Source organism: Myripristis murdjan, chromosome 4 (genome assembly GCF_902150065.1).
Source record: "Myripristis murdjan chromosome 4, fMyrMur1.1, whole genome shotgun sequence".
In the NCBI taxonomy this organism is placed as follows: Eukaryota; Metazoa; Chordata; class Actinopteri; order Holocentriformes; family Holocentridae; genus Myripristis; species Myripristis murdjan.
The window spans coordinates 28,899,484-28,926,288 of record NC_043983.1 but is presented as its reverse complement, the minus strand read 5'-3'; the positions used below and the strand labels follow the sequence as shown (position 1 = coordinate 28,926,288).

Below are 26,805 nucleotides of genomic sequence, written 5' to 3'. Positions count from 1 at the left end.
TGTTCCGCCTTGAAGTGTCTGTTACCTCCCTGTAATTGACATCGCTCTATCCAAGAGAAGACATTCTGACATTTGGTAATACATTCAACCACTCACACATCTCATCAGACACTACTCAACCATGTACAACCCGCGTCGGAATTTAACTTTTGACATGAGCTGGATTTGATGAGGGGAGCAGACAAATTGAGGTGATGACTGCTAACCTTCACAGGTGCTCGAATTCCCCTTGGTCTGCTCTTCCGGGCTGCAGTGTCACGAAGGCATGGGAATGTTAACAGATTAGAGGTGGCATCGTCTACCTGACATTAATAATGCAGGCTGAATATGTGGCCACCTGTACTGAGGCACATTGGCATTTGATCATGGTGAGTGGCCAAGAAGCCCATGCATTTTTTCCCTTTTTAGAGGAAGGGTCACTTTAGCTTTTTAACATAAATAAACCATTACCACGTTTGTTCTGAGACCTTAGTATAATTACCATGAACAAACGGGACCATCACCGAGAAGACTGGCTGTGCATTTTAAATTATGTGACACGTAATACACATATTTATTCCAGTTCCACCTTTCTAAACCTTTCCACACTTACAGGACCATACTGTTGATTTTGAATGTTTGTCCCATTTGCCACAGTTTAGCAACATTTTACATTGCAACAAACCATTTTGCAAATCTTGTGGGGGTACTAAAGATTTCACAACATATAGCCAAAATCCGTCAGTTTTCAAATATGACTTTTTGGCTGGAACACCCACCTTATAATGTTCTGCTCCTGCGGCTAACAAAATAATCAGCGTTCATAAAACACAGAACTGATAATTTGTGGTGTAACGTTTCCCTCGGGAGTGTTTTCCAGCAGAGAGACCGTTTCACTCTGCCCTGTTGCTGCTTTTAGGAAAACTAATGACTTTACTCTTAGTCTTTACTGTGGCAATGGAAAACTGGTGTGAAGTCTTGTTAAGTTTGAAGTCTCAGAAGGGTAATTTTCATACTGTAATGGAATGAATGGAGTTCTAAAATATGACTAATTGCTTCAGGAAAAAAAAAACTGCACAAAGGTAAAGCATTACATTACATTTTGTAGATAATAGGCTAAACGTGGAAAATCGCTAGTATGGTCCTTTAAAGGCAAACAGGGAAGGGAAGGGGGCAAGTAGACACATCCTCCTGTACATTCATGAGACAAAATTTATTGCAAATGTGGTCTTAAACTCTGGCAATAACCATAACAATAACACTGCCTTGATATTTAGGCTACCAGCTTTTGGACCATGGTCCCTTTTGTTTGTGGTATTCAAACCGAGGTATGACAGTCTATTTGATAATGATAATGTCTGAATATACATCATATATAGGATGCCTGCCCGGTCAGTAATGCTAAACTGAAAAAGCATTTTGGAGGATATAACCTGTGAATTTTGGTTTTGCTTGGAGTTTTTGATTGGAAATGTGTTAAGGTGGATGTGTGCAAAAGCTAGGAATACACTAGGAGACTTCATTCATACATTAGATCTCACATTAGATGATTAGTGAAGGAGGGGGTATCACACAATTAAATATATAACTGAGAATATCCTGCTGACCCTAGACACATCAATAATGTCAAGTGTTATCATGAGTCAAAATACGCACATTAATGAAATGTGCACTAATATGCACTGCACAAAAAACAAGTGAAAACCATTAAGAAATTCTGGGTTAAACTGTGGCCAGACAGACCCAGTGAGGTGAGAGGACTTCATCAGAAAAAAGTAATGGTAGTTAAGCTTGTGGCTTAATGGGAATTAATAAATAATTAGCCCTGCAATGTTATCAATTATTAGCATTAATGAACCTTTTATTTTAATTTCCTCTGCCTCACCTGTCTGGAAATCTGTCTATCATTGGCTATTGGAGGACTAAACTATACAATTGAGTCTGTGTTCCCCACACACTTCAGGACCGGTCCAGGTATAAAAACATGCTTAATTAATGTGATCAGGGCCTGAATCTGAATCTGAGGAGAAAATGGTGAGACATATTTCGTCGACTGCAAAAATATTTGAGATTATTGAATCTCTTCTATCAAATTCATTCACCCACGTTTAATTTATAGCATCTGTTTTCCCAAAATGGGAAGAAATTCTAGCTCAAAGAAACATGAAGAATCTTCCAACAGCTGGAGTCTGTTATAACATGATGTTTTAATATCAATTTATCTACAAAACCTTTACTGACACCACTGTATTCTGGTCTTCATGGAAAGTGCACTGTCACTGAAGCAAAGGAACATATAAAAATTACAAACAAACATACTGTATAATGTTTATCTTAAAATGTCCATTCATTTGGCCTTGGTACTTACAGTATAAATGAGCAGGGTCATATTGAAACAGGATGGTTCAACTTAATGTAGTGTTATCTGAATTTCTACTGTAGATCTCTTTTATTAAAATTTTGTTCTTGCGAAACAGTTGTGCATTTCATCTTGCTGATCCATCATATTCTTAATGATATAGCACTGTGAGTCGTTGCCACAAAAAAGAAACCAAAACAATCCGATTAGTACATTCTCCAGCTGTCCACAGCCGGTCCTCTTCCAATTAGCCATACAGTTTGGTATTCCACGCGGACAGAGCTGTACAGAACTGTAAACCTCGACACCACAATGGCCACAAATCATATGTCCAATAGTTCTCATTGTAGCCATTTACATTCCAGAGCTCCCCTCCAGCAGCTGTTAACTGCACAGCTTGGTGGTCTCATAATCCAAGGAATTGGGCAGACGTGAGCTGAAGGCCTGCAGGGAGGTGTGGATGCGAACCACCTCACTGGCAGTAAGTTTGAGTCGATGCCGGAGAAGACAGGCAAACAGATCCAACCTCTGCTGACCGGGAGGGGATAACCGGTTCACCCGGTCCCGTATTTCCAAAAGTTGGAGCATGGCTGTGTCTTGGGAACCCTGGGTATACGGGTAGTCCAGTTGCAGAATCAGGTCGCGGATTGCCTCCGGATCAAAGTGCATGCTGTAGCCGAACACCTGGATGCTGTTTATCTTCATGTAGCCAAGGTTCCGGGCGGGATCTGTCATCTCTAAAGGCTCATAATAAACACTGTCATTCACTCCATCCTGAGTCTTTATCCTGCTCCGAAGGTAGATATGGATGGTCTCAAAGAACGTCTTCCACTTGTTGCCCAGAGTCAAAGTCCAGTTGTAGCACTCCAGAGGCAGGTCCAGCTTTGTGGCCTGCCAGTCTGGAAAATTGTTCTCATTGACGGGTATGTACCAGCTCTCTGAATGGCTCCCTCCAAACGGGTTGATGTAAAGAGTAAGGACAGGCTCCAGGGTGCTGTTCTTGGTAAGGCAGATCTGTAGGGACACACCTAGCAGCATGTGCACCATGTTGGACTTGTACTTGTTGCTTTTCAACGTCAGCAGCATCCTCTTCCTCCATGATGGGTCGAACCAACTGTTGAGTCTCATGTCGTTGCTGATGAAGATGGCATGGACCTTAAAGATAAAGGTGAACATTAAAAAATATATATACATACATATACACTGCACATACACACAGTAAAGTCTATGTAGTCTAATATAGTCTAATGTAAAAGTTATGTTAAGTTAAAATGCTATTTATTGCATATCTTTGCTGAATGCTTAATTCTGAGATCAGCTTTTTCTAAATACCAGATGTTTCACATAGCAGATCACATTCTCACATCTCCTCATAACACTCCATATTCAATATGTTCCATCAATTTTGTTGATTTCTTTTGCTTCTATTCAAATTATCAAGTGACATCTCTTGGGGAAAGGGTAGCCACAATATGACACTATTTAAACTCTAAATATGTGTATGATTTATGTTGATTCTAAGCTTTTTTGTCATATTGATCAGTTTGCTGAACACAGTTCCATACAGATCATACCACTAAAAAATCTATTGTGCTTTTGTATTATATGTATTGCTTTTCAGTCATCTAAAACAACAACTGCTGCAGACCTAGAGTAGAGCTAAACACTGATGCAACAAAATATAAGAAAATGCTGGGGAAGCCAGGAAGTTCCTCAGTAGCCAGCAGTACAAGACTTTGTAATGCTGAGTAGCTCCCGTGAGGTAATGTATCCTCCCCAGGCTATTACTGCAATAGATAGCTCAGCTCTCGGTCAAACTGACACGATTAAACAAAGGGTAAAAGAAAAATACCTCTAGCCTGCGGTCAGCTCTCTGTAGTAGGTAGCGTAGTTCCAAATCCTGGAGGTCCGTCTCGAAACCCAGGTAGTTTTCCGTGGAGTCTGCTACCATGGGCCTGCAGGCCCCCTGTGTCAGGGCGAAGCCTGGGTTGCAGCTCCCACAGCGAGTGTGGTTGTCTGGGGCACAAGCTGCACATGCTGTGCCTTCCCCAACAGAGCAGGGTGGAGGCAGCTGACAGGGGCTGTGTTCGTATCGGCAGCTACAGCTGTGGAGCTCCTCAGAGAATGTACCAAGCTGGTTGTTCTCCGAGCAATACAAGAGAGATTGAAAATGGCTCAGCCAATAAGACTGAGGCCTGCATGAGGCAAAAAAGAGTGAGAAAGATGAAAGATAGAGAGAGAGAGAGAGAGAGAGAGAGAGAGAGAGAGAGAGAGAGAGAGAGAGAGAGAGGGAGAATGGTTAGTAAACAGGGCTCACTGTAGGGTGAACTGCTGGCTGATACAGGATATACAGTAGTATCTAACATTGGCAAACAACTTGCCCATCCACACAGCATGTCACGTGTAAAGAGAGCATAAATATAAGACATGCATGGATGGCCAGGAGTTTCAGTTACTGCTTCACTAAACAGTGAGGCTGTCTAGAATACCATTTTACAGGTTTTGAATACTACTTTTGAATGATTTCCAGACAAACACTGAAATACTCACTATAAAAAATAATAACATTAAAAAAGCTTTTCTACTGAATCATTGCAACCGAATCCTTAGTGCCTGAGGCACAGGTTAATAGTCATTGTAGTTCAAAATACATCCAGGTAGATGTTGCGTGTGACACATATGAATGTTTGAGCTGCTGAAGCACTCATTTACACTCCCCTGTATTTTAATGTCGTTTCAGTACCTGAAATGACAGCACAGCTTAATTCTAAAATAATGTTTTATTGAACAATTTTTTTTAAAAATATGCCTGTAGGCTTAGCCTAAAGAAGAGTAAATCCTGTCAAACTGACAAACAATTATGCAAATTATGAAATAGTCAGGGCCAGTCCTACTGAATATTACAGTAGACTAGATGTGTGAGTTAAGTGACTTTGAGCTGGTGAGGATCATAGGTGCCAGATACACTCGTATGTGTGGAACCAGGTTATTTGCAGCATCAATGTATTGCCCAAAAAAAAAAAAAAAAAAAAAATGTGCTGGAACACTTTTGAGTCAGCATGGACCAAGATCCCCATGGAACATTCTGGCACCCTGTTGAATCCAGACCTCAAAGATTTTATGCTGTCCTTGAGGCAAAAGGGTGTCCTGAAGTGGCCAATGACTGTAGCTGTCACACACCAAAAAACATAGCATATGGGGAGGAAAGTGTGTGTGTGTGTGTGTGTGTGTGTGTGTGTGCGAAAGGGAGATAGAGACAGAGAAGAAAAAAGAGAGTTGTCTTTGATCAGTTTGTGACATAAATATTAGAAGTGAGCTGCAGCCGTAGGGTAACCGACTTTTCAGACATACGTATAATTCCCCCATGTGGGCTGCAGTTTGATTCCCGTCTGTAGCACTTTCTTTACTGTGATCCCTTTATGCCTCTTATCCTCTTTGGTTGCTGAAGAGAAGAAATACACAACACATACTGCTGGCTTTCCTTTCAGAAAAAAAAAAAAAAGCTTTTTCTTTGATGAGGGTGAATTGTGGTAAAGTTTATGCTAATTTGAAAATGTTTGTTGGATTACATTTAAGGCATCTTTCGTCTGAATCCCAAATGGCCTTATGGTCTGGTTGGTAGTAGCCTGAAGGTTAGGGGATCAAGCTTGAGTTCGGAAAATCACTGATTTAAATATTAAATCCCCTGATGGAAAATCTGGTCATGGGAAATGAACAAAATAGGCTCTTCCCCTCCCTCAGCAGCTACCTGTGAGCAAGGCATTTGCCCCCTGACTGCTTCAGGACTGCAATCCTGTTGCCAACAAAAGATTATAGTTGTGTTAGGTTGTACTGCTTCCTACTCCCTGTAAGTCTTCCCTCCAAGCACTGCAGTAAATCTCTATGTGTTCTTCGTCAGCTTTCATGCCTGTATCAACAACATGCAACAGACTGTGAAGAGCATCACAACGATATTAGATGATGGAAAAAAGAGGCTGAGGTTGAAGACAATTATAAACCCTCTGGTCATCATTTCCTCAATGAACTGAAATGACAGAAAAAGTATAGGCGGTTAATACATGACATGACATTGATGGTGATTTGACAAGATCATTAACAAGACACTAATGCTTTAACATTCAACGGGATTTTTTTCAAGTTAAAAGTTAATTTCGCTGTCTTAGTAATCAAACTACAGTGAGAGCACTCTTTGAGTGGATGATTCAAGAGCCTGGTGCATGTCACAAAATTCACCACTTATTTGGAGTTGATGAGAAGCCTTCATAGAAGAAGAGAAAGATGTTTTCTAAGCTGCTTAGAGGAGCAATGGGAACATCAACAGAATGAAAATGTGCATCATTATGCCTAATGGCTAAAGTTTGGGCTTAAAGTGTACCGTGCAGTCTAATCATTATTTGCCTTATAAAAACTGGGCTGACTGCTGCTTCTATTGGATTATTCACTCATAATTGTCAGCACAGAGGAAAAGTAGCCCCAGGAAGCAAAATCAATCATATATCTCTCATCTGTCTCAAGTGCCATGAACAGGATGTTAAAGGGAGAGTGAGGCGCTTTCAAGAGCCTTCGCTTCACTACCAGGCAAACTGACAAACATCCCATTCCCAATCTCATTCCACTGAATATGGAGATTTCAGCGCAGTGAGGAAAAAAGAGAATGCCTCGCATTTGATGCAGCAGTAATAACACAGATAAACACTGCCTGGATGAGGACGATGACTCCCCCACTCCGTTTTTTTCCTGGCAAGTGGGTGGGAATATCAGCTGCGTAGATCAGTGATTAATGTATGTTTTGGCAACGTGGTGGAGAGAATGCGACAGATTGGGGGAAGAGAGAAAGAGAGAGAGAGAGAGAGAGAGAGAGAGAGAGAATGGACACTGAACAGGGTGCACGGTAGGGTGAGAGCCTCTGGCTTCTACTGGATGTAGATTCTCCCAGAGTATTGGATGTAGATGCAGATAAAGATAATGGAGAGAGAAAGAAAATAAGTGTGTGTGTGTGCGGGCGCGTGTGTGTGTTGTTCTGTACGTGTGAGTAATTTTGGGCTGTCCTCACCGTTCTCTGGGTAGGCGGATGTGTGGCTGTCTGTGGCACCTTTTGCTGAGACTGAACAGCTTGAAAACAACTCTCTGGGCCCGTCTGAAGAGGACACGCATGCTGTTCTCCAGCTGCTCATATCGCCACTGGAACAGGCTGTCCAGTGACCACAAGTGCTGGATGGTCGACACATTCAGGAAAATGTTCTGCGGCAGCCTTGCAAAGAAGGTCCTGAACTCATCTATTGCAACAGCATAAAACAAATTAAAGATGCAATGTGTAGCATTTTCACATCAATAAATCGTTAACACATTAATTTCAAGACATAAGTGTAATTACTGCAAACAAACAAGACCACTGCAGAGAAGAGTGGCAGCCTCTTTCGTCCTCTACACTGCATTTTACACGGCGTGCCTTCAGTTTGGACTTGACAGAAAATCTGCAGGATTGATTTGCATACAAAGGGAAATTGCTTTATAGCACAACACAGGAAGAGGGTGCTATTTTTCCAGCTCACACACTTTTCAGTATTGGCAGATGGTGGTACGAGTTGTAGGCCTAAAAAAAAAAAAAAAAAAAAAAATCACTTCCAACATGATTATCCTCTTCAGTAAAGCCAAAGAGAAAACAAAAGCCAGGGAGAGGGAGAGGAGACAAATAGCAATGTCCTCTTGATGACAGAAACAGCTTTTAGGAGAAATGTGGTGGATACTGCTAACATGAGGTCACCAGTCATCACAAGCATGGTAACAAGATCATTATAATTCATAATTATGCCAAGGGATCACAATTAATTTGTCAATGCTGCTGCTGAGAAGACAGGCTTCCTATACCAGTCCATCAGCTAAAGTTGACTTTGGGCACCTCAGGGCAAAAATTGCTTTATGGCACAAAATAGGAGCCCTTTTAACTTTGCCCGAAATACACAGCTTTACCATTCTAATGGCATAGTTTCAATTTCATGGTAGCTTACCTCCTTTTAATACTGTAGTCTAGGGCTGTTAATGGCTCTTATCCTTCTTGTCATTCAAAGCAAATGCAAGGGAGGGGAAGAGGGAGAAAGTAGCAATATCCTTGTTGCAAGGAATCAATAGGGTTTATGGGAAATGTGGTCTTAATTTTAAGAAATATTAGCGCTATTCCTCTGGTTGGAATATAGAGGTAACTAATCACTTCTTTTTTGTTAAAAAGCAATTATACCATGACATGACAATTAATTTTAGAATGATATATGGTTGTTTGAAAATGCTCCCTGTAATACTTTCAATAATATAGCTACTAATGTCTATTTTTATCTATATACTATCACTCCTAATAATAATATTAGTAGTGGTATCATCATCATAACCATCATTGCCATTGTCATTATCATTTCTGTGAAAGATAAGGTTCTTCATGCAACACTGACCTGTCTCACAAGGTCAGTGTTGGCCAGTTTGTCACATTCATCATCGTTGCCAACAGTATTTTGGCATTGGAATTATCACATCTCTCATCATCATGTATGACATTCACACATTGTGTTTAATCTGAGCAGGACAGACAGAGTAAAATCCCGCTTGGTGGACAGCTTTATTCTGTTTCTGAAATATGGTGATGAGCTGAGGAAGCAGTCTACCCTGAAACAATAGGCATGAGTTTGACAAGAAAATGCATTTGGCTTTCAACTGTGTTCTGTTCTGTCACCATTACACTCAAGGCTAACAATTGCGCCGGTCGGAGCCACCATTGTTAATCTCCATATGTGGCCATAGTTACACCAGCTCCTGGCGTCCTCCTCTGCTGTTGGGGCAGAGTGCTAGAAATCTTTGATATCCCTCACTGAAGGACACGTTTATGACACTTGAGGATTTCTGCATTCTGGGCACACTCTCGCCCTCACTTCTCACTCAGCTATTAAAACATAAACTTTGAAAGTAATTGCACTTAGGGATATTTCAGCCAAATTTGAGGAGCGGAAAAAAAAAAAAAAAAACATCCATTTTGATTTCACCTGAGTAATAATCGCCAAGACAGGGTGACCGAGCACAGCAATAATAACCAAACATTATGCTAAGTGCTTCCATTCAAACTCTGTTTCTCCGGTGATGTGAAAAGCCGGACTGGCAATAAATGGGTTTTATAGCTGATTAATCTGCTCCAGACATATTGTAAACTACCTCAGCCGAAAGCTGTTGATTTTTTTAATCTGGTCTTGTCACACTGTTAATTTGCTATATGCAGATAGCGTGCCAGGACTCAGGATTCATGACCAGCTATTAGAGTTTACAGGACTTCACCTATAAATCATAGAGGAGGGAGGAGTCCACACTTAGGATCCTTACTCAGATTTAACAGTGCAGATTATGATAAAACACTTAAATTCATTCGCACCTCCTTTCATATGAATGATTCATCTTCTTAAACTTTTATGCTCCTGGATTTAGGCTAAGGCATGAATGGAGGGTTTGCAATCTATGAAATAAGCACGAATCCATCAGAAAACTTTTCAAGGAGGCTTTCTCACCTGATTCCTCAAACTCTTTGTAGAGCATTCCCCATGTCTCTGTGATTCTCTGCAAGCTGTCCTCCATGGCTTGGATGTCCATATAGGGACAGTTGCACTCTGGGAATTTGGGGTCACAGTTGCACCAGCAGTCATTGTCCCTGCAGACAAATTCTCCCTCTCCGTTACAGGCTATGTAGCTGAGAGCAGCTTGAACAAAACTTTCTCGCAGATAGTCTGGCAGAATAACCTGCAAGCCTGTAAAACCAAGCCGGGTTTAGTACCATAATCAAACTGTGAACTTATGGAGTGACAGTGGAAGTTTAATGGCAGTATAGTTCTGGCAGAGCATGTAATTTACTCGATAAAATCTTTAAAAGTTTTTAACTAGCCTTCCATACATGTCAGCTCGTTATTGATGCCACTCTGTGGTTTACATAGCTTGTGAGTAAAAGCTGATCTAAACAAAAAAAACACCGTGTCATGACACTCAATTGCAATAAAAGATGATAACACAAACCTTGAAGCTGGACCTTATTTTCAGGGCTCTGGACCAGCACTGAGCTAACAGAGTCAAGGTTGTCATAGTTACTGCATCCGAGAGGACCTGTTCGGGTCTCTGTCACCTGGGCAACAACAAATAAAAGAGCTCATTTATGAATTCTCTACAGCATCTATTTTAGCACAAGCTCATAGCAAGTGCAAGGTCAGGGTTTATTTCTTTACACAAAAACACCTAAAGGGCACTCCTAATGTTCAACAACACAAAAGTGGCTTGAGAGGATCCCAATAAGATGAGGAAAAAAAATTGACTTTGCAATGTGTAAACAAATTCTGTTTTTATTTAAGCATTTCTACTTCAGGAAAAGCTAGTAACATGAAAGAAACTGAAAATGATGGTAAGCACATTCAGACTCTCATAAATTTCACTAAGCGTGCAGCATTTTGCTCCACTTCACCACACTTCCACCATTTCTGGATGAAGAATACTGCTAATTAAGCATGTTTCAATGAAATGATACATTGCACCCTCTTTGTGTTTTATTTAAATTAATTATTTGTCTTAACTATACTTCAGTCTTTTTTGAATACATCTTTAGCACAAAAGAAAAATGGCTATTGGCAAGTTTTTTCCTCACCCCAATAGCGCAAAAGCATTAAAGGAGGCCTCCAAAACTGTACATCAGGTCTCTTTTTTTCCGTCTAGTCATTGACTGATGACATTCCCATTGACCTTTGCTGCAAAGCAGCTCCAGCAAAGCATCCTTTTTCACTTCATTTGCAATAAGAGATCTCATTTCAACCCCCTCCTTTTTCTTGCTGCGACATGGTGGAGAGCACCTAACTGATTCCCATTTTTCTCTCTTTGTGGTTGCAGGACACCATATTTTGTTCAGTGATTTGTCCTGGTCAGGCTTGTCAGAGGACAGTTGGTGTAAAGTGACAGATGGATGAGGCAAGACAATGAGGGTCAGTCGATCAGTAACACAATCATAGAGGGCTTCTGGCTTGGGAGCTCATATGAGGCTAGAGCTGCGGGGAAGTGAAAACTCTGCGAGGGGCACCTTAATCAAGTCCTAATCCAGAACAAAGGGATTTGAGAAAGGAAAAACAAATATGCCCCACAAATGGAAAAAGGAAAATGGAGATCATTTGAGTGCAATTCTTCTATAATATTTACATCGTATTATAAATCCTTTGTTTCCCTCATGAAAGGATTTTTACCACTGATACGAATGTGAGGAAATGAGATACACCCCTAGGTTTCAGAGCACTTGAATATTGAATCTATATAAGGCATTATTTGATATGCCATATGATATGCCATATGGCAAACATTGACTGATGAGCAGAGCATTCAATTTCCGCTTTGTATAGCAGCTGCTATTCATTGTAGATACATTCTGGTATATTAAAAAATACTTAATGGGACATTATTGGCCACCTGTATCCCGGTGCAAGGCTGTTTGAGGGACTGAGGCAAAGGCTGAAATTCTATGCTGAACATGTGTGTCTTTGTCTTTCTTTTTTCTTCTTACCTCTGCTGGTTTTTGGGAGGGGGGGTTGAGGTCCATCATCTAGATGTGAACTTTTGTTAAAGGTGCTGGAGCGCTGAAAGTATTTCACTGGCATATTCAAACAGAAGTGGGAGACAGTGTACCACAGGAGGAGGCAGGGTTTGACCCTAGTCACAAAGAGGATGAGTGTGTCTAAAAGCTGGGGTCTTCGGCATCGCAAAAACCCTTAAGCACAGAAACCGACAAACAAATTATTTGGTTTTCAGCTATTATGGTCGAAGTGGTTGGAACAGCCTTGCAGGGGAGCTGAGATGTGCTCCAACTCTAACCTCTTTTCAAAAGCAGGCTTAAAACTTTTCTCTCAAGCTTTTTTACTCGGCTCTAGCCTTGTATATATTGGTGTGTGGGCATCTGTGCTAAATTTCTGAGGGGCTTCTCTCCGTGTGATACATGCCCATATTTATTTTCTCTGTGTATTTAAATGGCAAGCTTGCACTAGTTATTTTAATCAATTAGCCTTTTAATTGTGTAAGGTGCACTATGCAAAATTGCTGAGTGATGACTGAAGTGAGGAGCCGAACTGGCAAATCATATATGCATGTAATTTATCTGTGAGCTGGGCTGATGATGAGAACCACATAGACCCACCATCAAATTAGATCCTTATTCCATGTTTTTATCAGATGAGTGTAAACGTCCTCAATTAAATCAACCATCTGCAATTACACATAGTTCAGTTATGCATATTAATTTTCTTAAATGTGCTGTGCAAATAAAGTTTGGCTTGACTTTGATCATGCATGAAGTCAGCTGTATATGGGAACACTATGTCTGCTCTGTGATAATAGACAAAGAAATCGATTGAGTCATAGGGGTAGAAACATAAAAATCCATTAGTCTGCTACAATGAGAACACAATACAATAAAGACGCTCTCCCTCGGTTGAAAATAAAATGAGAAAACAAGAGAATCCTGCTCGATTCCTGCAGTTTCCTTGTTCAAGTTTGCCTCCTTGTTCATCATTCTGTGTAGACACACTAGCAAATATGGTCAGAGTCAGGTGGGGATATCACAATCGATTTAGTCTGGGAAATTGTCAAATCATAACAAAAATGATCCCTGCCACTCTCAAACAGCTTGAGTCATTACTCATTGTGCAAACAACCTGCTCTGATCACAGACTCTGCACTGCACCGTGACTTCTTTAAGAGAGCCCAGATTTCCACAGCCATTCCCCAGCACAGCACAAGAGTAACAGGCTTTTCCTCCAAAATGAGCTTCAATTTCCCCTCTGCATGGAGACAGCAGGAGGGCCTTTGCCTCACCAACCGTCTCTCACTCCTAAACTTGTTCAATTTCAAATTCGTGAAGAGGAGCGCTTAGTTGTGTCTGTTCCGCTACTGTGTGGGTCAACGCCCTGTGGAAATGATGCACGAGGGTGGAGGAATCTGTCGCTCGTCTGACTCACTCTCCTCCGCTGATGGAAGTGAACCTTTCCTCTTCCCAGTTCCTACCTGTCAGTTACGCCAGATGACTGCCTTTGGAGCATGAAAGCCAACTCTCTCTTTTCCTCTCCCCCTCTCTGTAGCTACAAAAAACCCTAATTCCCCAGAAGTGAAACAGACAAAGCATCTGTTTCTCCGGCTCAGATGCGCCCACCTTAGTTGCGAAATGTCTAACCGTCCCTGAACGGCAGGTAGTCAGAGGACAGAGCTTTGATATAAGTTGAGGGAGTCTGATTCATGCTCTGCTACAACAGAGAGAGCCGCACTTCACACGCCAACTACCAGCATGTTCTGGGGGATGAAAAAGACAGCGGAGGGGGGTCATCTTCTCCTCAGTCACCCTATTAACCCACGCTTTCCGAAGGTGACAACCGGAGGCAGAAACCTGTCATGAGCTGTGTTTCACCAGATTAATTTTTCTTCCGCCAGCATATGTGCGCACTTTGGATCTTCGTTCAGAGTCGACGTGGTCATGACTGCTGCAGATCATGTCTCATGAGTGGGCTGACAGCGAGCGTCATTTTCATCACTAGTGTCATCGTCCTTTCATAATCACCATCGCAAAAACAACACCTCGCCGCATACATAATCAAAGATTTTAAGATTTGCACAAATATAAGGCAATTAATGTGATAGCTACACTCACTGTACTTTTGTTCATTTGTACATTTGTAGAGCTGTTTCTATACCAAGCAATATTTAAAGAATCACATCATACCATGTCATATTGCTCACTCTCAGCTGTTGCATTCAATGGTAGTGATGTTTTATTCATATTCAAGGAAGGGAAAGATTTCAAAGAGTTTTGAGGCAGAGAGAGGTAAGTGTATGAAAAATCTGAACTTCAATATACAGGAACATGTAACTCAGTGCCAGCTAATTGCACTCTGATATGTGTGTGCTTTGCCTAAGCTTTGATTCGTCACTTCCTGTGGGCAGACGCGGCTTAACACCAGTGTTCATTTGACTGGTCGATGCCACTACAGTATCTCAGATGGGGACATTTGCCTCTGCTGCAGCTTCATTTGGTTATAAAAAAAAAAAAAAAGTGGTTGTGATTAGACTGCAAACAGAACCCTATTTTGTATAACACTAGGAAGATCTATAAAATCTCAAGTTTGCAACACAAAGCCAGAGGGGTATTTTGTGAAACTGTCATCATGCCAGTGTTTAGTACACAATTTTTACTGTTCTTCCTCTGTGATAGTAGCCATACATCTGTTACAATGAAGCTACCTCCAAATAAGGGATAACTGAGAATTTGAGTTGGTTTAAGAGTGTAGAGAGAAAGTAAGAGAATTCGACTTTGGACTTAAACCATCTTTGCGCAAAAAGGACAGATGATGGGCGGAAGAGATAGAAGACAGAAAATCGCTGAAGAGGAAGGAAAGAGATGGCTATTCTGTCTACTGAGACAGGACATGCCCTCTGGCTTTTTTGGCACTGAGACACCCTGCCTAAGCTTATCTTCATGGCATTAATGTGTGCGAGTGTCAAAGGTTTTAACAATGAGAGTTTCCATTATTTCCGACCATATTCTTTGCAGAAAACAAAAATTGATATAAATTACAAATCACCACAAATCAGTGAGAATTCTTGAAATAGCATTTGGCCAAACTCCCCTATTGATCAGCCAGCAATCACATTTCCTTGTGTATTTTCGCTGTAGCTTTTCAATTCCCTTTGTAATGTTGTCAAACTGTTACTCATAAGCCACACTGATTCATCCGGATGTTTGTTAAAAGTCAGTGCCACGGGCAAAAGGAATCTGCCTCACTATCGCCTGTTGCATGCACAGCGCTGAAAAATGCCCTCAAAAGAAAGGAGAAGAGAAATGAAAGACAGGTGAGAGCAGCAGCCAGAGGGAGCATGTCTTTATCTTTATCCTGTTAGATAAAAACAACAGGTGAGAGAGAATGACAGTGAGGGGACCATGTTTGTCAGGGCTGGCTCAAATACAGGAAGAAGAAATGGAGATGCTTTTTTCTAGTAAGTGTTATATCAGAAAACAATATATAATTAGAATACATAAGCTATAATGCAATTCCATAGGATTCAGACTCAGCTAATAATAGTGACATTCGAAAAACATTAGGATAGCTACAAAATTACTGAATAAAAATAAGTTAATAAGTAGTTAATAAGTAGTTATAACTTCAAGGCTAAAGATGCAAAACATGCAGGCTCGAATTTTTCATGATTTCTTTGCATTTGCATAGTGCTTGACAATTGTGCTGATCACCAGCTGTCTTTACTATGATGCTTGTTCTGTTTGCCAGATTTGTTTTTCAGAAGGATGGCAACAGTGAAGGCAAAATATGACAAACTTGTGGCATTACAGACATGAATAATTTGTCTCTGTGTGTGTCCTATTAGCTTACGATTTCTGTGACAGGACACAAAGTCCAAAAAAAAAAAGCAAATCTGTGTTAAATTCAACATATCTACTGTTGTTTATCCTCATATTCACACTACAGGTGGCTCTGTTGTCATTAAGGCCCTGACCATGAAAAAGGCTCTGCACGCTTCATGATGATGAATTTGATTTTGATAGTCCTTTTGCTTATGATTTGATAATATCAGTGACTCTTGTAAGACTCTTGTATTACTGAACACATTCATTGTGTGGAACTTGGATTCTGTTCAAGTTATTTGTATTCAAATAAAAGGATAGGAGTTAATAAGTCAATAAGCTGTATTTGCTACTTTTTTTCTGAGTGAATTAGTCATGATCTGCCATAGAAAAAAGCCTCCGGATGATTAAGCAGCTACAGAATCCTATAGTAGATGGAGTCCTTGACAATTAATGTCTTAGTTTGTGAGCGTGTCCCTGAAAATTATACAGCGAAGAACACAACAACAGCATTACCTTGATGGCAGTGGAGGCGATCTGGATGTGGTGCAGCTTGCGCAGGGTGCTCTCCCTGTCAATGAAGTAGGAGGCAGCCAGCTGGTGCAGAGCTTCCAGAGTCACAGTGGAGGAGTTACCCGAGTAATCACTCACCTCTGCTTTCTTACTCAGTTTCCTTTTGTCAACAAATATCGTTAAGGCCTCTTCTCCTGCACAGACACAGATTGAGCAAATGTTACGAGGATTTTCCGTGGCGGTTTTTGAACAAGATACTAGTGGCGTGCACATGCTGAGGACTTGTGTACAGCCCGGGCTTCCGAGTGCAACCTGTCTCTTTTGTTGTGTCTATCAGGATTGTAAGTGGTATCCTGGCATATACTTGTCTTGTTGTCTTCCTTGGCATGCATCTTCCCCGCTACGTGCTCGTCACTGTGGTGTTTCTGCATTGCCCTTCCCAGAAATCACCTGTCAATCAAACAATGTGGGCGGTACTGTGGTAACTTTTTTCTTACTTTCTTTCTTTCTTTCTTTCTTTCTGTTGATAAGCATTCCTCTGGGTGCATGGCACACTTTTCTTTGTCTGCTCAGCCATGGTAGCTATCGATGCTCAGGCTAAACTACGCAGCTCTTCATTTATTTATTAAACTTAACAAACATTGTTGCTGCTGCCAGAAACTCATTCTTAAATGCCAGTTCGACCAGTGTATGTTTTTACCCTACTTACTGTAGTCTTTTTTTGTGGTTTTTGTACTCTGTATTTCCTCATAGGTTATGTGTTTTTAAACAGCATTTGGTGTGCGCCCAAGGCAAAATTCCTCTTTCAGACAGTAAAGATTATTTTACCCAGTGGCCTCTACCCAGGAAAGATCTACAACGCACCAGGTGTTTGCAGCCGAAAACAAAAGACCTTTCAGGACTAGCTATGGGCCAAAACAAATGCCTGAACCCTGATTGGCTGGAGAGTATCTATCAAAAATGTAAATCAGGACATCTAAAACTGATCTCTCTCAGTGCTCACTAATAGGCCTAGACTCAGCTTATAAATAAACTTACTGTCGCCAACATTACAACAATAAACCAACAGCTACACCAGCTTGCATTACATTAAGATATTAGAAAAGATATTAGCCTGTGTAAGCTGCAACACCTCACCCTGTTTTCAAAATCCTGTTTGCTTCAGAAATATTGTGATTATTTTCCAGCAGTTGAGGTTGGGGATTATGTTGTGTTTGCACCATATTTAAATCATTTTGGCAATTCCACAGTGTCTATTAAGTTGAATAACATTAGCCAAATCAGCTGGCAGCATGTGAGTGGCACTGACCCATATAATGGTGTGGGCAAAGAAATTATATTTTCAGAGCAAATCACCCCCCAAATTAATTAAGTTTCCCTACTTTATAATTGTTGACAAGGGGTGTAAGTGTGTCAGTGCACGCCGAGGTGTCCGAATATGGGGCATAAATGGACAAGATGGAGGTGAAAAGTGCCACAGCACAAAGCACCAAGACATGCATTGTGATTACTTTTTTTTTAACAATCAGTGATACAGAATAGTTTTCTTTGCCTGTTCCTCAGAGACACGTACATGATTGCCTTTTGCTTGATGGGTAGAAACACAGGGCCTCCTGGAGGGGCGGCCCTGGGGTTATGTATTTTGCTCACGGACACTTTGGCACAGAGGATCAACCCTCTTCCTCTCCAAAAGGATGATCTTTTTAATTACCAGGTCACCCTGGAACAATAGCCACTGATGGGGGTGGCAATCAATACTTGACCTGTGCAGGGAGGCTGTGGCACAGCAAACTCTCTTTACCTCAAAAGCTTTAAAGTAAAGATACCGGACTTTGTAGCGCTCATGTAGTGTTAACATCCCAGGACAATTTTGTTTTTCTTCCTCTGATGTTGAAGGACAAGCTCTTAATATCGCATTCTATTTATTCATTTCATGAAGTCCATATGCTTCTCAACACAAAAGCAATTCATTTTAACCCCAATGGCATTTCCTTGGCAAAAACCCAAGACAAACTCCTCATTCTCCTATCTTCATACCACTAAGAGCTGGCCGCGTGCCAGTGTGTGTGTGCTGCATTCACTCAGGCAGCAGGTGGGGTTATATTATATGGAGCCATGCACAATGCGACCTTTCACAAGCCAGGAGTCAAGTCTAAAGTAATTGACAAGTGTTGCTCTATAAGAGGAAATCTGCTTTGCCAGACTTGCATAGGTAGGGTTTTTTTTTTTTTTTTTCACTCCAAGGACCATTAAGCATGTACTTTGAATCAATTTGCTCTCAGTTCTTAGAAAAACACACCAAACTCACACAGGGCAAATACAACAGGATGCAGGTTTCAGCACGAACCCCATTTCCTGCAACACAAGGCTTTAACCACAACAATAACAACTACACAGCAGCGTGGCTGACTTGACACAGTGGACACATTTCCAGCTCCGCCACATCTAAAATCCAAAAGTCAGGGAAACTGTTGGCTTCTGCAAGAAAAAACGGCAACCAAGACAAAAGTGGTGCGGCGTGCAGGATTTCACGCGGCTGCTAGTCCTTCAAAGAGAAGTTTGACAGATGTCCCAAACGTATGAAAAAAAAAAAAAAAAAGCAGTGAGGAGATGGCTCTGTGAAGCTGACCGAGTGGATATCACAGGTGATGGCTGGACATGTTGCTCAGCAGTGGGTTATGTTACGACTGGATTACTGCCCGTTTCATTCACTGCAGCGTGCATAATGTACATCTACAAACCAGAGAGCTGAATGAGGCGCCCGCTGAAGAAAATGAGCGACTAAAATTCATTTTATTTGCTTTATAAAATAACTGTTAACACAATTTCATTTTTAAACTTTGACTTTTCATATTTGTTTTTATATTTTGTTCTTTGTTCAAACTTTCAGGGCTGTGAATTCTGGTGGAGAGCCCAGTGTTTCTAAAGATACTAAATATGCCCTGCTGAACTCCAGGGAAATGTGCATAAAATGATGCACAGCAATTCCAGATATTCTCTGTTTTATTATAATGCTACAGACATAAAGCAATGACATCTTGGCTTTGAATATTTCTCACATTATAAGTGTGAGGTAGCTCTTCTGCACGACAACCAGCAAACAGAATATGACTGTGACCTTGCTATACAATATAGGATTTTTTTTCTGACTTTAAAGGGAAATTTAAGGGAAAATCATAATTCAGGGGTTAATAGTAAAGTAAAGATAAGGTGAAAAAGTTACTCAGTTGAATCAATTAATCGAATGGTGGCTTACATAGTTGAATCAAATTGAATCATCCGAAAAAAAAACCTTACAATCCAATCGCCTGTTAGTGAATCGTGAATTGAATCAATTCAATTGTTGCTAAGCCAAAGATTCACACCCCTGCCACATATGTTGTGCTCACGATTGGGAGTGTGTGAGTTTGTTTACAGCACCCAGGATTTTACATACATTCCTACATCTGTGCAGGACTGATTTCTGGGCTGTCATTGACCTATCATTCCACCGAGCCTGTGTGATGTGTTGTGCAGCCACTTATTGTGATTGAGTTATTTTAAAATGTCCATCTGTTTGCAGCACGAATGCCAGGGAGAGTGACTTTTAACAACATTTTTTTTTTTTTTTTTTTTTTTTTAGCAAACTTCATCAAGAGAAAATGCATGCTTTCCTGCAGCCTATGACATCTTTCATCTGTGTGGGAGGGAAGTCATTCCCAAATGCATAATTACCTCCCAAGAATTACCAGGCAGTAATGTAAGTTTGGTCAATTTATTTCAGGGGGCACAATTAGTGAATGCATTGGGGTTCATGCATACCATAATGAAGACACCTAGGTAACATAATAAATATATAGAGAGCCAGTTTGTGTGTTTGTTTACCTCCCAGTGTAGCTGACAACAGGAAGTGAGTCCCATACTTCCTAATCAGATTGTCGGTGATCATCTGGGTAGTGGGTCTGCGGCCCAGGAGTCGTATGTTCCTGATAAACTCAGGTGTCAGAGGTAACGGAGACTCCAGGAAATCTCTCCTCTCCACCGCCAAGTTGTTCACCTTCCATCTCCCAAACTCCCTGGAAAGAATCAAGAGAGGAAAGAAAATGGAAAGCACCTTTGAAAGGGGGGAATTGCGTAAATAAGGTTGATAGCGTAGTTTTATTAATGTGTGTCTAGTAAGGAAAATGAGGTGAGTCTGTAGGGGCGGACACGGCGTTGCATGGCAGCATGACTTGCCTAAAGCTCTGACTGTGGAAGGAAATGAGTGGAGAAGAGCAGAGAGGGAAAAAGAGACAATTGTGAATGTAATTCATTTTGACACTTCCTGCTTTGGCAATGTATGGAATCCCTGGGTCATGCCAATCAAGCACCCATTCAATTGAAATTGTATTGAGGGAGGCAAAGAGAAAAAAAGAACAGAGAGAGAGAGAGACAGAGAGAGGGAGAGACTGAGAGAGAGAAAGCTTGTGAGAGGAGATAAAACACATCCAAACAACAACCTGGTTCTGTTTGGAACCGTGATTGTAGCCCAAGACAGGAATTTGCTCCCAGCGCACAGCTGACAGATGTTTTCCTTAATAACCCATCATGACAAAGATGTGCACTGAAAGAGGGGGAAAAAAAGTAGAAGAAATAGCCCCATGACCGGCACATCCAATGTGTTCCATAATGAGAAAGGAAACAAAGCCAGAGCAAAAAATGCGATGAAATTTTTGAAAGCAGGCTGAACAAAAGACTCATCAGCCTTTGTTGCCTTATCATGTTCTTCTGTTTTCCACTGACAAGTAATATGTCTGACCCCAACGACAAGTGCAGCTTACACTTTGTTTATATTAATCCCTTGTACTTCATTGATTATAGTATCTCAGAACATGTTCATATTTAATTGCATCTGACAGCTTGAAAATGATAATGCTAGGAGTCGGGGCAAACTGTACATGTTTTACCAGCATCATCTACTGTAGCTGCAGGGAATATGAAAATGGAACCAGAAATAAGGAATCTGTACAAAGCTTTGTACACTATAAAAGGCAGAGGACTTTCTGCCTGCCTATCTCCCTCTCACAGCTCCTCTGTCCAGTGTGACTTTCTGCTTCATATAGAAAAGCTAATACACAAGACATATGTGAAGAAAGAATAGGCAGATAAGTGAAATGCTGTATTTTAACGCCAAAACTGTAGCAAAACAGACAGATTCCGTTGTTCAGTCAATAAAGACCAGCCCTGCACTCTGCATGTATTTTTGCAAGTATTTTTGTAGAAAGCATGCCTGGGGTGCAGCTCTTGGAACTGATTTCATATTTGGCAGTGTTTTGAATCATATCCAACATTAGAAAGGATATTTTTCTGCTTTTCAGAAGTCACAGTTGTGTGCTGAAAGATTTCCATCTTCCCTGTGAAGCGTCCTTCACAGATCCCTTGTGTGGTCGAATTGCCCATTGGGTCCCCCAATCTTTCACTTGCAATTCCTCAGTCTGCATTGCTGAGACTGGCTCATGCACTGTGACTGTATGGAAATAAGTGTTTTATGTTTGCTGGGCTTTACAGTTGGCAAAGCAGTGAAATCTTTAGGCCTTGGGTAATGTGTTACAAGTACAGACTGGTACATGCCTCCACCAGTATGTTTTTGCACAAGGAGTTGTATATACAACTGTCAAATATCAAATAGCGAAAAAGAAATCTTTAATTATTTTTTTATGATAATGACATCATGCATTTTATTTTATACTCTCGATGATCAAGCTCAATGCAGACATGTGCATGTGCATTTTGTACATTTGAAGAAATCACAATTATATCTGGAAATAGGTCAACAAATTTTTATGTCTCGCCAGTTATCTTGTTGTTGCACTGAGAAGTTGAAAGACTATCTGGAGGACAAAAACACTGTGTGTCTGCGCAGTCTACATATTGCAAAAATTAGCTCTTTTGATAGCTACAAAAAGTAACACTCTAATCCCTTTGTTTTTGATGGGAGTCTCTAATTGCTGATTTACGGCGCAGCTTTGAAAGACGTTTCATGAGCTTAAACTCAATTGCCAAAGGAGCAACAGTGAAGATAAAGCTACAGCAGCAACAGCTATAGCTTAATGGAAACTAAGCTGCACTTCTCTCAAATCAAATATAAGAGTTGAGATAGCTCCTGGGCCTACAGGATATGTGCCAGATTGAAAAAAAAAATTAAAAATGGGAACATTACCCAGCAAATGGTTGTAAAACTATTAACGGCGATGTTAACAAAATGATATTAATGACGGACTGAGACAGTAAAACATGAACTAAATAGGTAGGTGTGTGAATGCTTAAGCATGAATTTGCCACCTTTGCCACAGTCGGTGCTAATTCATCTTGCATCGATTCTTGTCCTTTGTTTTCTGCAGATTCATCGCTAACACACAACCGTAGCCACGTGCCTGTATGCAGACACGCAAACACACACAGATATTCTGCTAGGAGTTGCCAAAACATGCAGTTAGCTACAGGAACAGGCCATTTAGCCTTGTACCTCCCAAAGAAAACTTCAGCTAAACTCAGCGTAAGTGGGGCCGCTTGCCCCGGGCAGCAGAGGCTACAACTTGTACTCTGACCATGGCAGGCCTGCTGTCACAACAAAGAGGATAAAAGAAGCAACAGCTAAACTCCATATGACTAAGGCAGCAGCGGATCAAAAACACAAGGTCACTGCGGCATGCTTACACCTAAAATATGCATTCACAACAGGCATCCGGCAGAGTATTCCCAATCTCGGCTGCTGCTGTAGGCTCGGCAAAGAGTACACAACTCATATTTCTAGGTGAGCAGATGTTGCAGGTTAACCTTGATGAGCAGCAAGACAAAGGAAGGGACTTTAAAAAAAAAAAAAAAAAAAAAAAAAAATGACCTTCTGAATTTTGACCAGGCTATATCCACACATGGTATATTCTTGAGGAGATGAATACTTTTGTATTTTGCTATAATTCAAAGCACAGGTGTACTGTTTGAAGACATTTCAGATAGCAGCAAAGCTTTTGCCTCTTCAAAATGTATGCAAAAAAAAAAAAAAAAAAAAAAAAAAGCTATCACACAAAGCCCTGGTAATAAAAACAGGACAGGTATGGCTTTCCAGTGGGTTTCTTTTCAGAATTCATCCTTACAGTGCTCAGCTGGGACTGACAGACACAGAGGTGGAAGGCATGACCCCAGCTAAATGGGAGGCTGACACTACACGAGGAAACTGCACATTAAAGCCAAAGTTACAAGCCACACTCTCTGTCACTTCCTGTTGAAGGCAATATAACTCCTTCTGAATTCTCACTATGAATCCGACCTTTTTGTCTTATCCTGTCAAACACATATTTTGTTGCACATTTTGGAATAGCAAATGCAAAATCACTAAGATGTACTTGTTAGACCAATAAAATGTCAGCTGGCTGATTATAAATAAAAGCTATTTGCATATATATTCTGTAGAGTTTGGGAGAGTTTTGTGTATTTGTATAATCAGAAAGGAGTTTGGCTTTTTTCATTTCAAATTTGGCTGAATGAAGGAGACCAAAGCCCCTGGGATGTACCAAACACTGATTTAATGCTAGCTTGTTTTGATGAGGCTTGTTTATATTCCTGGGCCTTTGTTCCCTCATTGTAATTTTTCAAAGTGAAAAAAAAAAAAAAAAAATGAAAACAATCATGTTACCTCAAAATGAAAAAATAATGTCCAATGTCTTTACCTCTTTTCTATCAACAAAATGCATAATCTAACAGTGCATGTTCAGTAAATAATTGCTTAAGTGGCATTTATGGTCAAGCTGCTTCCAAATACATATCTTATTCACACTTTTTATTAACATTAGCCTATAAAACATTAACATTAGCACTGTCATGAAAAACATTAGTCACATTAAACATGAACATACATAATACAATGTTCCCTCAACATAAAATTAGAAATAAAGTGCATGATGTTAATGTCCTCTGCATATTAACAAAAATTCATAATCTAACAGTACGTGTTCAGTAAATTATTGTTGGTGGTCAAGCTGCTTCCAAATATTCATCTTATTCACACTTTTTATGAACATTGGCCTATAAAACATTAACATTAGCACTGGCATGAAAACCATTAGTGACATTAAACATGAACATATAATGTTCAACATAAAAATAGAAATAAAAGCGCTTAACATTCATGTTCTCTGCATATTAACAAAAATGCATAATCTGAGACTCCATATTCAGTTAATATTTAAAAATAATACATAAAAAATACACTGAGGGAATACAGCATCATTTGAAAAAAAATATATATAGCTCCAATCGTGTTTTAACAGTCTAGTAGTGAAACTGTTCATGCAGTCTTGGTTTAGCAAAGGGAAAAGGCTGTCAATCAATTTCTTATCTATCATGAACTTTTTCATCAGGGCAACACAGCCCGCCACTCTTTTGCCAGCACCGAGAGGGAGAGTTTGTATTTTAAAATGGAAATTAAGAATCATTTTATGGTGTTTGGGGGGGTTATTCAGTGGTGATAAGGTGAAATCAGGATAAAGACCACCCGAGCACTTCTTAGACTTTCCTCCCTTTAGTAACATTGCCTCATTTCTACGCATTCATGATCTTTATTAAATAATAAAAAAGAAAGCTACAAAGATTAACTATAGAGGAATAATCAATTTCTGTTGCCCATGACTTTAACAAATTGCAATCAACTTTCAAAATTAAGAGACTGATTGGAGACCATTATTATTTTTGATGTTTTAAATAAGTAAAGGGCTGATTTCAGGCCGGGGCATTTATTTTTGCAGGGCGTCTCACTCCAACAAAAATGGGCATGGAGCAGAATTTATAAAGGGACAGTTATGAAGTGACAGACCAATATCACGGCTGCAATTATAACATCAGATCAGTTGTGATTACTTTGAAATTTCTCGGGGAGGCTACAAGAGGCTGGTGCCAATTTTTGCCACCGCTCTGGCACTGCCCCCAATTTACTCACATAATCACACTTTTATGAGAAAAAAGGAACGGGAAAATGTTTCTCAGATAGCCCTTTGCTTTTTCAGAGACCACAATGTTCACCGCAAAAAGTTCATCGAGGCACCGCGCCACTCGTGCCTCACAAACACCAAAGAGATCTAACCTTTTCATTTGTACATCAAACGCTTGCAGAGCCGATGTATAAAAAAAAAAAATAAAAAAAAAATAACAGCGATGGATTTATGCTTTGGAATGACTGCTGAGCTGAACATTTTTTATCGGGCGCTCAGGAAGAAAACAAAAACACGCGCAAGATTTGCATGGCCTCCCTTTACAGTGAATTCTCCAAGGTAAGATCAGTCAAATGTTGCAGCTTTCTCTCTCTGTAGTAATAGCTTGACTGCTGTAATCAGAACGAGTTGGACAACCTTGGGTGCTGATGATGGATGGAGGGAGTGTGGCCTTCTGAAAGGGTATATATCACATTAAACCAGGAGTAATGAGGAAAGCCCTAACACCCAGATGTTTGAATGATACACTCAAAGCGTAAATCCCTGTGAACTCAAACCGCTGCACACAGAGGTGACAAAGAGGCGGTGGGCAAACATTTCCAGAGCATGCAGGCGTTCGTTTTACAGGCACAAAACACAAACCACGCAGTGTTCGTGAGTAACAATGTATGTGTTTTAAACATAATGATGTTTAATGGATATGTGGTGTCCGCTGACCTTTTTGCTGACTCCGTACTATTTGGACAAAGCCCTTGACTAATCTCTTGCTCAGATACATCTAGTGTAGCTATTAATCTTTACCTCATTTCATGCCGTACAAATAAATGACCTCTTCAAATGGGACACTGTGTCTCTCGAGTCCCACTTTGCAATGTGAAAGCGCTAGTTCAAAGCCACAGCACGTAGAGAGAAAGAGAGGAATGCATAGGGAGAGCGGGGAGAGAGAGAGGGAGAGGGAGAGGGAGAGAGAGAGAGAGAGGGAGGGAGGGAGAGAAGGAGAGGGCAGAGAACAGGTATAGAAAGAGTATTCGCAAATCCCCGCTGTCGTTCGTTTCTTCAGTTATCATTGACTGTGATAAGCTAGCCCTGTCTTATCTTAAACCCCCGATAGGCCAAATGGTTCGTCCTAGAGGGAGAGAAGGAAATGAAATGGGTTTCACCATGGAGCTGATTTTTGGGGCTGCAGTTCTCCTACAACCTGCAAAGTCATTATTATTATCAATTTCTTTGCTTTCTGCCGAGGTACATCAGTTCCATCAGTTCAACTCGTTGGATATTATCATAAGCAAAGTGTGGACAAGTTTCTTTTGCGTCGCTGAATTGAATCCAAAAAACTAAAACACCTGTTTGTTTTCTCGCAGATACATCATAGCTACGGTGTTTGGTAGGGGTGTGGGAGGCACCACTATTTGTATTTGTATTTGTATTTGCTTTGGGCCACTATAATTCAGATTTGGATTTGGGGAAAAAAAAAAAAGTAGGCATGGTTTAAAACCAAAGTGATTTATTATATTTCTTTAATCGTTGGATTTTAACCACAAATAAATACAAAATGACTGAAATTTTTGCTTATTAAAACTATATAGGTTTAGGAAACCCAATCCAACAATTATGTA

At 40.5% G+C, this 26,805-nt stretch overlaps 1 protein-coding gene across 1 annotated transcript in view; it reads right to left on the bottom strand.

The window, feature by feature from the left end:
- Positions 1–2,169: 2,169 nt before the first annotated feature.
- Positions 2,170–26,805, bottom strand: part of brinp3a.2 (bone morphogenetic protein/retinoic acid inducible neural-specific 3a, tandem duplicate 2) — a 43,876-nt gene continuing 19,240 nt past the window's right edge. The window contains exons 3-9 of the mRNA XM_030048753.1: positions 20,112–20,302; positions 16,251–16,441; positions 10,379–10,484; positions 9,880–10,116; positions 7,392–7,614; positions 4,191–4,533; positions 2,170–3,493 (exon numbers count right to left, since the gene is read on the bottom strand). Of these exons, the coding sequence (XP_029904613.1) occupies positions 2,723–3,493; positions 4,191–4,533; positions 7,392–7,614; positions 9,880–10,116; positions 10,379–10,484; positions 16,251–16,441; positions 20,112–20,302 (2,062 nt within the window). The 3' untranslated portion in view covers positions 2,170–2,722. The remainder of the gene's footprint in view (positions 3,494–4,190; positions 4,534–7,391; positions 7,615–9,879; positions 10,117–10,378; positions 10,485–16,250; positions 16,442–20,111; positions 20,303–26,805) is intronic.